The sequence below is a fragment of the Oncorhynchus mykiss genome, chromosome 17, assembly GCF_013265735.2.
Source record: "Oncorhynchus mykiss isolate Arlee chromosome 17, USDA_OmykA_1.1, whole genome shotgun sequence".
In the NCBI taxonomy this organism is placed as follows: domain Eukaryota; kingdom Metazoa; phylum Chordata; class Actinopteri; order Salmoniformes; family Salmonidae; genus Oncorhynchus; species Oncorhynchus mykiss.
Window position 1 is genome coordinate 13,712,291 of NC_048581.1, and position 12,500 is coordinate 13,724,790.

Genomic DNA, 12,500 nt, shown 5'->3' on the forward strand with positions numbered 1-12,500 from the left:
CAAGACGTGGCACTTCAGCATCCGACAGCACCGCGAACTGATACCGCGCAGTATACTGGCCATGCACGTGAGTTAAACACACACACACACACACACACACACGATACCGCGCAGTATACTGGCCATGCACGTGAGTTAAACACACACACACACACACACACACACACACACATGATACCGCGCAGTATACTGGCCATGCACGTGAGTTAAACACACACACACACATTCACCTGTTGTCTAATAGCGATGGTAGACAGATCAATACATGGTGTCCGACCTCTCGGACCCCTGACCTCTCGGACCCCTGACCTCTCGAACCCCTGACCTCTAACCCTACAGGCCCAGGACCCCCAGATGTTAGACCAGCTGTCTAAGAACATCACCAGATGTGGACTGTCTAACTCCACCCTCAACTACCTCCGAGTGAGTACACACAAACATCAACAACAACAAACATAGATCCCTACCTCCCAGTGAGTACACACAAACATCAACAACAAACATAGATCCCTACCTCCCAGTGAGTACACACAAACATCAACAACAACAAACATATATCGCTACCTCCCAGTGAGTACACACAAACATCAACAACAACAAACATATATCGCTACCTCCCAGGGAGTACACACAAACAACAACAACAACAAACATATATCGCTACCTCCCAGTGAGTACACACAAACATCAACAACAACAAACATATATCGCTACCTCCCAGTGAGTACACACAAACAACAACAACAACAAACATATATCGCTACCTCCCAGTGAGTACACACAAACAACAACAACAAACATATATCGCTACCTCCGAGTGAGTACACACAAACATCAACAACAACAAACATATATCGCTACCTCCCAGTGAGTACACACAAACAACAACAACAACAAACATATATCGCTACCTCCGAGTGAGTACACACAAACAACAACAACAACAAACATATATCGCTACCTCCCAGTGAGTACACACAAACATCAACAACAACAAACATATATCGCTACCTCCCAGTGAGTACACACAAACAACAACAACAACAAACATATATCGCTACCTCCCAGTGAGTACACACAAACATCAACAACAACAAACATATATCGCTACCTCCCAGTGAGTACACACAAACATCAACAACAACAAACATATATCGCTACCTCCCAGTGAGTACACACAAACAACAACAACAACAAACATATATCGCTACCTCCCAGTGAGTACACACAAACAACAACAACAACAAACATATATCGCTACCTCCCAGTGAGTACACACAAACAACAACAACAACAAACATATATCGCTACCTCCCAGTGAGTACACACAAACATCAACAACAACAAACGTAGATCACTACCTCCCAGGGAGTACACACAAACAACAACAACAACAAACGTAGATCCTACCTTGATACAGTGCCTTGCAAAAGTATTCATACCCCTTGGATTTCTTCTGTTACTCTGTTACAAGGTAAAATAGATTTAATAATAGATTTAATTGTAATTTTTTTTTTGTCAACAATCTACTCAATACTCTGTCAATTCTATTTTAAAGATGAATAAGAATTGGTTAACTAAAATATAGTCGTAGCCCCTTTGTTTAGGAAAGTGTAAATTCATTCAGGAGTGAAAACATGAAATGATACAATGACTGTGAGGTTAAAGTGCAAACTGTCAGCTTTATGTTTGAAATAGTAGTTTAACATAGTACTGATAGGTAGAGTAGTAGTTTAACATAGTACTGATAGGTAGGGTAGTACATAGTACTGATAGGTATAATAGTAGTTTAATATAGTACTGATAGGTATAATAGTAGTTTAACATAGTACTGATAGGTAGGGTAGTAGTTTAACATAGTACTGATAGGTAGGGTAGTACATAGTACTGATAGGTATAATAGTAGTTTAATATAGTACTGATAGGTATAATAGTAGTTTAACATAGTGCTGATAGGTATAATAGTAGTTTAACATAGTACTGATAGGTAGGGTAGTAGTTTAACATAGTACTGATAGGTAGGGTAGTAGTTTAATATAGTACTGATAGGTAGGGTAGTAGTTTAACATAGTACTGATAGGTAGGGTAGTAGTTTAATATAGTACTGATAGGTAGGGTAGTAGTTTAATATAGTACTGATAGGTAGGGTAGTAGTTTAACATAGTACTGATAGGTATAATAGTAGTTTAACATAGTACTGATAGGTAGGGTAGTAGTTTAATATAGTACTGATAGGTAGGGTAGTAGTTTAACATAGTACTGATAGGTATAATAGTAGTTTAATATAGTACTGATAGGTATAATAGTAGTTTAACATAGTACTGATAGGTATAATAGTAGTTTAATATAGTACTGATAGGTATAATAGTAGTTTAACATAGTACTGATAGGTATAATAGTAGTTTAACATAGTACTGATAGGTATAATAGTAGTTTAACATAGTACTGATAGGTATAATAGTAGTTTAACATAGTACTGATAGGTATAATAGTAGTTTAACATAGTACTGATAGGTAGGGTAGTAGTTTAACATAGTACTGATAGGTAGGGTAGTAGTTTAATATAGTACTGATAGGTATAATAGTAGTTTAACATAGTACTGATAGGTATAATAGTAGTTTAATATAGTACTGATAGGTATAATAGTAGTTTAATATAGTACTGATAGGTAGGGTAGTAGTTTAACATAGTGCTGATAGGTAGGGTAGTAGTTTAACAGTACTGATAGGTATAATAGTAGTTTAATATAGTACTGATAGGTAGGGTAGTAGTTTAATATAGTACTGATAGGTATAATAGTAGTTTAACATAGCACTGATAGGTATAATAGTAGTTTAACATAGTGCTGATAGGTATAATAGTAGTTTAACATAGTACTGATAGGTATAATAGTAGTTTAACATAGTACTGATAGGTATAATAGTAGTTTAATATAGTACTGATAGGTAGGGTAGTAGTTTAACATAGTACTGATAGGTATAATAGTAGTTTAACATAGTACTGATAGGTATAATAGTAGTTTAACATAGTACTGATAGGTATAATAGTAGTTTAACATAGTGCTGATAGGTATAATAGTAGTTTAATATAGTACTGATAGGTAGGGTAGTAGTTTAACATAGTGCTGATAGGTAGGGTAGTAGTTTAACAGTACTGATAGGTATAATAGTAGTTTAATATAGTACTGATAGGTATAATAGTAGTTTAATATAGTACTGATAGGTATAATAGTAGTTTAATATAGTACTGATAGGTATAATAGTAGTTTAATATAGTACTGATAGGTAGGGTAGTAGTTTAACATAGTGCTGATAGGTAGGGTAGTAGTTTAACAGTACTGATAGGTATAATAGTAGTTTAATATAGTACTGATAGGTAGGGTAGTAGTTTAATATAGTACTGATAGGTATAATAGTAGTTTAACATAGTACTGATAGGTATAATAGTAGTTTAACATAGTGCTGATAGGTATAATAGTAGTTTAATATAGTACTGATAGGTAGGGTAGTAGTTTAACATAGTGCTGATAGGTAGGGTAGTAGTTTAACAGTACTGATAGGTATAATAGTAGTTTAATATAGTACTGATAGGTATAATAGTAGTTTAATATAGTACTGATAGGTATAATAGTAGTTTAATATAGTACTGATAGGTATAATAGTAGTTTAATATAGTACTGATAGGTATAATAGTAGTTTAATATAGTACTGATAGGTAGGGTAGTAGTTTAACATAGTGCTGATAGGTAGGGTAGTAGTTTAATATAGTACTGATAGGTATAATAGTAGTTTAATATAGTACTGATAGGTATAATAGTAGTTTAACATAGTGCTGATAGGTATAATAGTAGTTTAACATAGTACTGATAGGTATAATAGTAGTTTAACATAGTACTGATAGGTAGAGTAGTAGTTTAACATAGTGCTGATAGGTATAATAGTAGTTTAACATAGTACTGATAGGTATAATAGTAGTTTAACATAGTGCTGATAGGTATAATAGTAGTTTAACATAGTACTGATAGGTATAATAGTAGTTTAACATAGTACTGATAGGTAGAGTAGTAGTTTAACATAGTGCTGATAGGTATAATAGTAGTTTAACATAGTACTGATAGGTATAATAGTAGTTTAACATAGTACTGATAGGTATAATAGTAGTTTAACAGTACTGATAGGTAGGGTAGTAGTTTAACATAGTACTGATAGGTATAATAGTAGTTTAACATAGTGCTGATAGGTATAATAGTAGTTTAACATAGTAATGATAGGTAGGGTAGTAGTTTAATATAGTACTGATAGGTATAATAGTAGTTTAACATAGTACTGATAGGTATTGTAGTAGTTTAACATAGTACTGATAGGTATTGTAGTAGTTTAACATAGTGCTGATAGGTATAATAGTAGTTTAATATAGTACTGATAGGTAGGGTAGTAGTTTAACATAGTGCTGATAGGTAGGGTAGTAGTTTAACAGTACTGATAGGTATAATAGTAGTTTAATATAGTACTGATAGGTAGGGTAGTAGTTTAATATAGTACTGATAGGTATAATAGTAGTTTAACATAGTACTGATAGGTAGGGTAGTAGTTTAATATAGTACTGATAGGTATAATAGTAGTTTAATATAGTACTGATAGGTAGGGTAGTAGTTTAATATAGTAATGATAGGTATAATAGTAGTTTAACATAGTACTGATAGGTAGGGTAGTAGTTTAATATAGTACTGATAGGTAGGGTAGTAGTTTAACATAGTACTGATAGGTAGGGTAGTAGTTTAATATAGTACTGATAGGTAGGGTAGTAGTTTAACAGTACTGATAGGTAGGGTAGTAGTTTAACATAGTACTGATAGATAGGGTAGTAGTTTAATATAGTACTGATAGGTAGGGTAGTAGTTTAACATAGTACTGATAGGTAGGGTAGTAGTTTAACAGTACTGATAGGTAGGGTAGTAGTTTAATATAGTACTGATAGGTATTGTAGTAGTTTAATATAGTACTGATAGGTAGGGTAGTAGTTTAACATAGTACTGATAGGTAGGGTAGTAGTTTAACATAGTACTGATAGTTAGAGTAGTAGTTTAATATAGTACTGATAGGTAGGGTAGTAGTTTAACATAGTACTGATAGGTAGAGTAGTAGTTTAACAGTACTGATAGGTAGGGTAGTAGTTTAACATAGTACTGATAGGTAGGGTAGTAGTTTAATATAGTACTGATAGGTAGGGTAGTAGTTTAACATAGTACTGATAGGTAGAGTAGTAGTTTAACATAGTACTGATAGGTAGGGTAGTAGTTTAATATAGTACTGATAGGTAGGGTAGTACATAGTACTGATAGGTAGGGTAGTAGTTTAACATAGTACTGATAGGTAGGGTAGTAGTTTAATATAGTACTGATAGGTAGGGTAGTAGTTTAACAGTACTGATAGGTAGAGTAGTAGTTTAACATAGTACTGATAGGTAGGGTAGTAGTTTAATATAGTACTGATAGGTAGGGTAGTACATAGTACTGATAGGTATGGTAGTAGTTTAACAGTACTGATAGGTAGGGTAGTAGTTTAACATAGTACTGATAGGTAGGGTAGTAGTTTAACACAGTACTGATAGGTAGGGTAGTAGTTTAATATAGTACTGATAGGTAGGGTAGTAGTTTAACACAGTACTGATAGGTAGGGTAGTAGTTTAATATAGTACTGATAGGTAGGGTAGTACATAGTACTGATAGGTAGGGTAGTAGTTTAACATAGTACTGATAGGTAGGGTAGTAGTTTAATATAGTACTGATAGGTAGGGTAGTAGTTTAATATAGTACTGATAGGTAGGGTAGTAGTTTAACATAGTACTGATAGGTAGGGTAGTAGTTTAATATAGTACTGATAGGTAGGGTAGTAGTTTAATATAGTACTGATAGGTAGGGTAGTAGTTTAATATAGTACTGATAGGTAGGGTAGTAGTTTAACATAGTACTGATAGGTAGGGTAGTAGTTTAATATAGTACTGATAGGTAGGGTAGTAGTTTAATATAGTACTGATAGATAGGGTAGTAGTTTAATATTGTCCCCTGATATTGCCGTACAGCTTCCACCTAACAAACCTTTCATATCCAGGGGAGTTTCTGGACAGGCCTAAAAACTAGAGTACAACATTAGACTGAAGTCCACTGTGAAGGACATGTTATCGTGTGAAGAGAGAGTCTTGTCTTTCGTGTCATGAATAATTCACACCTGGTGGTAATTTCCACTACACAAAGAATGGTTGTCTTGTCTCTCTATCATCTCAAGTCTCCCTCCCTCCCTCCGTCATGTGTCTCTCCTGTAGCTGTGTGTGATTCTGGAGCCCATGCAGGAGCTGATGTCCAGACACAAGACCTACAGCCTCAGCCCCAGGGACTGTCTCAAGACCTGTCTCTTCCAGAAGTGGCAACGCATGGTGGCCCCGCCAGGTAACACACACACACACAACGTGCAGGCACACACACACACACACACACACACAAAACGTGCAGGCGCACACACACACACAACGTGCAGGCGAACACACACAGGCAGACAGAACGTGCACCCACATGCGTGAACGCGTGTACACACACACTCCTCCTCCCTAACACCAAACTCTCCCTCTCTCCCCCCTTTCCCCCAGAGGAGCCGGAGAGGCAGGCTCCCAGTAAGCACACACACGCGCGCACATACACACAACCTCTCACACACACATCAAGATTGGGTTCCGGGTTCCAAGACTGCACACACCTCTTCACCTCCGTCCTAACTCTGTCTCCCGCTCTCCTTTCTCCTCCCCAACTCTACCCTCTCCTCTCTCCTCCCCAACTCTACCCCCTCCTCCTCTCCTCTCTCCTCCCCAACTCTACCCACTCCTCCTCTCCTCTCTCCTCCCCAACTCTACCCCCTCATCCTCTCCTCTCTCCTCCCCAACTCTACCCCCTCATCCTCTCCTCTCTCCTCCCCAACTCTACCCCCTCATCCTCTCCTCTCTCCTCCCCAACTCTACCCCCCCCTCCTCTCCTCTCTCCTCCCCAACTCTACCCCCTCATCCTCTCCTCTCTCCTCCCCAACTCTACCCCCTCATCCTCTCCTCTCTCCTCCCCAACTCTACCCCCTCCTCCTCTCCTCTCTCCTCCTGAACTCTACCCCCTCATCCTCTCCTCTCTCCTCCCCAACTCTACCCCCTCATCCTCTCCTCTCTCCTCCCCAACTCTACCCCCTCATCCTCTCCTCTCTCCTCCCCAACTCTACCCCCTCATCCTCTCCTCTCTCCTCCCCAACTCTACCCCCCCCCTCCTCTCCTCTCTCCTCCCCAACTCTACCCCCTCCTCCTCTCCTCTCTCCTCCCCAACTCTACCCACTCCTCCTCTCCTCTCTCCTCCCCAACTCTACCCCCTCCTCCTCTCCTCTCTCCTCCCCAACTCTACCCCCTCATCCTCTCCTCTCTCCTCCCCAACTCTACCCCCTCATCCTCTCCTCTCTCCTCCCCAACTCTACCCCCCCCTCCTCTCCTCTCTCCTCCCCAACTCTACCCCCTCATCCTCTCCTCTCTCCTCCCCAACTCTACCCCCTCATCCTCTCCTCTCTCCTCCCCAACTCTACCCCCTCCTCCTCTCCTCTCTCCTCCTGAACTCTACCCCCTCATCCTCTCCTCTCTCCTCCCCAACTCTACCCCCTCATCCTCTCCTCTCTCCTCCCCAACTCTACCCCCTCATCCTCTCCTCTCTCCTCCCCAACTCTACCCCCTCATCCTCTCCTCTCTCCTCCCCAACTCTACCCCCTCATCCTCTCCTCTCTCCTCCCCAACTCTACCCCCTCATCCTCTCCTCTCTCCTCCCCAACTCTACCCCCCCCCTCCTCTCCTCTCTCCTCCCCAACTCTACCCCCCCCCTCCTCTCCTCTCTACCCCTGCATCCTCTCCTCTCTACCCCCCATCCTCTCCTCTCTACCCCCCATCCTCTCCTCTCTACCCCCCATCCTCTCCTCTCTACCCCCCCCATCCTCTCCTCTCTACCCCCGCATCCTCTCCTCTCTACCCCCTCCTCCTCCACAACTCTACCCCCCCATCCTCTCCTCTTTACCCCCATCCTCTCTCCTCCCCAACTCTACCCCCTCCTCCTCTCCTCTCTACCCCCCATCCTCTCCTCTCTACCCCCCCATCCTCTCCTCTCTACCCCCCCCCTCCTCTCCTCTCTACCCCCCCTCCTCTCTCCTCTAGCTGAACCAGCCAGACAGGCCCCTAATAAGAGGAGGAAGCGTAAGATGTCAGGCGGCAGCACCATGAGTGCCGGAGGAGGAACCAACAACAACAACAACAAGAAGAAGAGTCCAGCGAGCAGCTTCCCCCTGTCCAGCCAAGTACCAGTAAGTAGCAGTCAAATCAATCACGTGTTTTAGGAAGCGCTTTTTACATCAGCAGTCACAGTGTGTTGCAGTTACGTGGTCTAAAACCTCAAAGAGCGAGCAAGCTACACCCCTATCTTTGTAATGATGTTATCTCCCTCCCCTTTAAGATGTGATGGTGGAGGAAAAGCCCACCCTGATAGGAGGGGAGCTAGCTTTGGTAGTAGTAGTAGTAGTCGTCTCCTCCCCCTATCTCTGTAATAATGGTTTCTTCCTCCCCCAAAGGACGTGATGGTGGTGGGAGAGCCCACCCTGATGGGAGGGGAGTTCGGGGACGAGGACGAGCGCCTGATCACGCGGCTGGAGAACCAACAGTTCGACGCGGCCAACGGCATCGATGACGAGGACAGCTTCAACAACAGCCCCGCGCTGGGCGCCAACTCTCCTGGAACAACAAGGCCCCATCCAGCCAGGAGAGCAAGAGTGACAACCCTACGTCTCAGGCCTCACAGTAGAGGAGGGGAGGGAGGGGAGGGGCTTCCGTAGTCTTAAAGGGGTTTCCTCTCCTTGTGGGTGTGTGTCAATTGTCTGTAGTGGCTTCCTGACTGTTCTTATGTTTTCCTCTTAAAGGGGCAATCCGCAGTTGAAAAAATAACTTAGTGTCACCTCTACTTCCTGTTTTAGTAAAAAGCTGAGGGATGGGCCTGGAGAAGTGTAACCACTCTAAAATTCATAGACCGCTATGGGTACAAGGACTGACCATCCAAGATATAACAAACATATATATATATAGTTTTAAGCATGTTTTGAGGCTATACTGTTTTTCATTAGATGGTTACAGAGTAAACCACATTGATATTGTGGGTTGTGACGGGGTGCGTCAGTTGAATTAAGCCCCTGAGACAACAGGTACATATCATTCATTCAGAAGTCCAAAAAATGGCTGTAGGGACTACGGATTGCCCCTTTTTTAATAGGGATTTTTATCTTGGCCTGTGGAGTAGACGAAGGATCCCACTGGTTGATAAGAGGTTACCTTTCCCTGTCTACCTTCCTACATCAGTTCTGATATGAGAGCTTGGTAGGTGACAGGAAATGACTGAGAGCTATTACTTATAGGGGCCTCCAGACCTGGCTCTCCTAGCTGGTCTTTTAAGGAGAGACCTGAGGAGAGGGAAGACGCTTGGGACAGTTGAGATGCACCCAGGTAGGGGTGCAGGAAGGGGTGGTGGGGTAGGGAGAGGGCGGGGGAGGGGGACACATCTACCTTCAGAAGAATCATGGTCACTAGATATGGAGTCTTAACTCTGGTCCACTCTGCTGCTGCACTGTGTGTGTGTGTGTGGCTGTTACTTGGTCAGAACTAAAGCCTGGACTGTGCCAAAGCTAGCGGACCGGAGTTGAGATCCAATCAGTTTAAAATGCTTTCTCACACACACAGACACACACACACACACACACACCATTGAAGGAGTACTGATCCAACCTTTTAACAGATAACAGAAAGCATTTAAACAACAACATTTTAGAGTTTTCTACCAGTCTCTATTTCCCTAGAATGTTTTTATTTTATTTTCTACTCCTGCATTTCAAACCTACTTTTTATTTCTTCTTTTTTACCGACGATATTCAGAAGCTAACAGACCAAGGAGCCAGAAAACAGGACTATTCTACCCTCCCCCCTGACAAAATATATTTGGTCTGTTTTAATATCTTTTATGTTTTAAAGAGAAATAATTGTGGATGTTTTTTGAGATTGATTTTCTCCTGGTTTTTCGTGTATTTGTGCTTGTATATTTAAGGTAGTAGCAACGTCCTGTACGACTGTATCCCAACTTAGAGGTTCCTGAAGACATTCTGATCTGATGGAAAGAAATGAAATGAAAAAGAAATGGACAAAAAGAAGGAAAAAAACACATGAACCTCTTGACCAATCCCCTCTCTCCATTTACATCTCTTAACCAATCCCGTCTCTCCATTTACATATCTTAACCAATCCCGTCTCTCCATTTACATATCTTAACCAATCCCCTCTCTCCATCTACATCTCTCAACCAATCCCCTCTCTCCATTTACATCTCTCAACCAATCCCCTCTCTCCATCTACATCTCTCAACCAATCCCCTCTCTCCATTTACATCTCTCAACCAATCCCCTCTCTCCATCTACATCTCTCAACCAATCCGTCTCTCCATTTACATCTCTCAACCATTCCCCTCCATCTACATCTCTCAACCAATCCCCTCTCTCCATCTCTCTCTTTCTCTCTCTCTCTTTACAGTGTCCATCCTGATCATAACAGTGACACCTCTCTCTCTCTCTCTTTAGTGTCCTCCTGATCATAACAGTGACACCTCTCTCTCTCTCTCTTTAGTGTCCTCCTGATCATAACAGTGACACCTCTCTCTCTTTCTCTTTAGTGTCCATCCTGATCTCTTTTCTTCTTTCTTTTAAATGTTTTTAACTTGTGTACATTCATTTATAAAACCCTGGGGTACAGTCACCATTGAGAAGACAAAACCCTGGGGTACAGTCACCATTGAGAAGACAAAACCCTGGGGTACAGTCACCATGGAGAAGACAAAACCCTGGGGTACAGTCACCATTGAGAAGACAAAACCCTGGGTACAGTCACCATGGAGAAGACAAAACCCTGGGGTACAGTCACCATTGAGAAGACAAAACCCTGGGGTACAGTCACCATTGAGAAGACAAAACCCTGGGGTACAGTCACCATGGAGAAGACAAAACCCTGGGGTACAGTCACCATGGAGAAGACAAAACCCTGGAGTACAGTCACCATTGAGAAGACAAAACCCTGGGGTACAGTCACCATGGAGAAGACAAAACCCTGGGTACAGTCACCATTGAGAAGACAAAACCCTGGGGTACAGTCACCATTGAGAAGACAAAACCCTGGGTACAGTCACCATGGAGAAGACAAAACCCTGGGGTACAGTCACCATGGAGAAGACAAAACCCTGGAGTACAGTCACCATTGAGAAGACAAAACCCTGGGGTACAGTCACCATGGAGAAGACAAAACCCTGGGGTACAGTCACCATGGAGAAGACAAAACCCTGGGGTACAGTCACCATTGAGAAGACAAAACCCTGGGGTACAGTCACCATGGAGAAGACAAAACCCTGGGGTACAGTCACCATGGAGAAGACAAAACCCTGGGGTACAGTCACCATGGAGAAGACAAAACCCTGGGGTACAGTCACCATGGAGAAGACAAAACCCTGGAGTACAGTCACCATGGAGAAGACAAAACCCTGGGGTACAGTCACCATGGAGAAGACAAAACCCTGGGGTACAGTCACCATGGAGAAGACATGTTTGCATCTTCAAGTTCAGCAGATTTATTTTTTTTCATTTCATTTTTCTATTTATTTTTAATGAAATATCAGATATACGTTCTGTGTCCCCCCCCCCGGTTACACACTCATCCTAAATGTACACTACTATTAGCAAATAAGCTAACGATCTACTGCTGTTTAAAAAGTCTGAACAGACAACCTGACATCATTCATCCACCCATGTGTCCCAAATGGCACCCTAATCCCTATCGAGTTATGGTCGAAGGTAGTGCACTACATACAGAATAGAGTGTCATTCGGGACGCAGCCCCAACTAGTTATTAATGTTTACCTGAAGTCGTAAGGGTTGTATGTATTTCCAATACCTGTGTTGTATAGGCTTGATCTGTAATATTGAGTCTGTTGCGCATGTGTTTGGTAATACCTTCAATTCTCACAAGGGGGCGCTGTTAGAGTATCACAAATAAGACCATTCCATAACTTTATACATCCAGTTCAACCATGTGCAGTGATATGATCTGCCCCCCCCAAAGCACCCTATGTAGTGCAGTACTTTTGTTCAGGGCCAATATGAGAACAGGGGGCCGTTTGGGACATGGTCCTTGTTATTTAGTTCTGTAAATGTTGTTCCAGCTCTGTCAAGTACATTTTCAGTACAGCTCTGGCTGTAACAGAGAGAATATGTCCCAAATGGCACCCTATTCCCTACATAGAGCACTACTTTAGACCAGGACCCATTGGCCCTGGTCAAAAGTAGTGCACTATATAAGGGAACAGGGGGCCATTTGGGATGCAAGCCTAGAGAAAGGTGACTGGTACCCTAAACCAACC

General features: G+C 42.0%; 2 protein-coding genes across 2 annotated transcripts in view; both read left to right on the forward strand.

The window, feature by feature from the left end:
• LOC110513553 (LIM domain-binding protein 1) overlaps positions 1-11,166 on the forward strand; it is a 33,979-nt gene extending 22,813 nt beyond the window's left edge. The window contains 6 exon segments of the mRNA XM_036948102.1: positions 1-67; positions 340-423; positions 6,323-6,446; positions 8,222-8,367; positions 8,632-8,788; positions 8,791-11,166. The exon segment at positions 1-67 is cut by the window's left edge and continues 56 nt beyond it. Coding sequence (XP_036803997.1) covers positions 1-67; positions 340-423; positions 6,323-6,446; positions 8,222-8,367; positions 8,632-8,788; positions 8,791-8,861 — 649 coding nt within the window. The 3' untranslated portion in view covers positions 8,862-11,166.
• Positions 1-12,500, forward strand: part of LOC118940024 — a 1,007,326-nt gene that overhangs the window by 289,628 nt on the left and 705,198 nt on the right. The gene's annotated exons all lie outside the window — the stretch shown is intronic.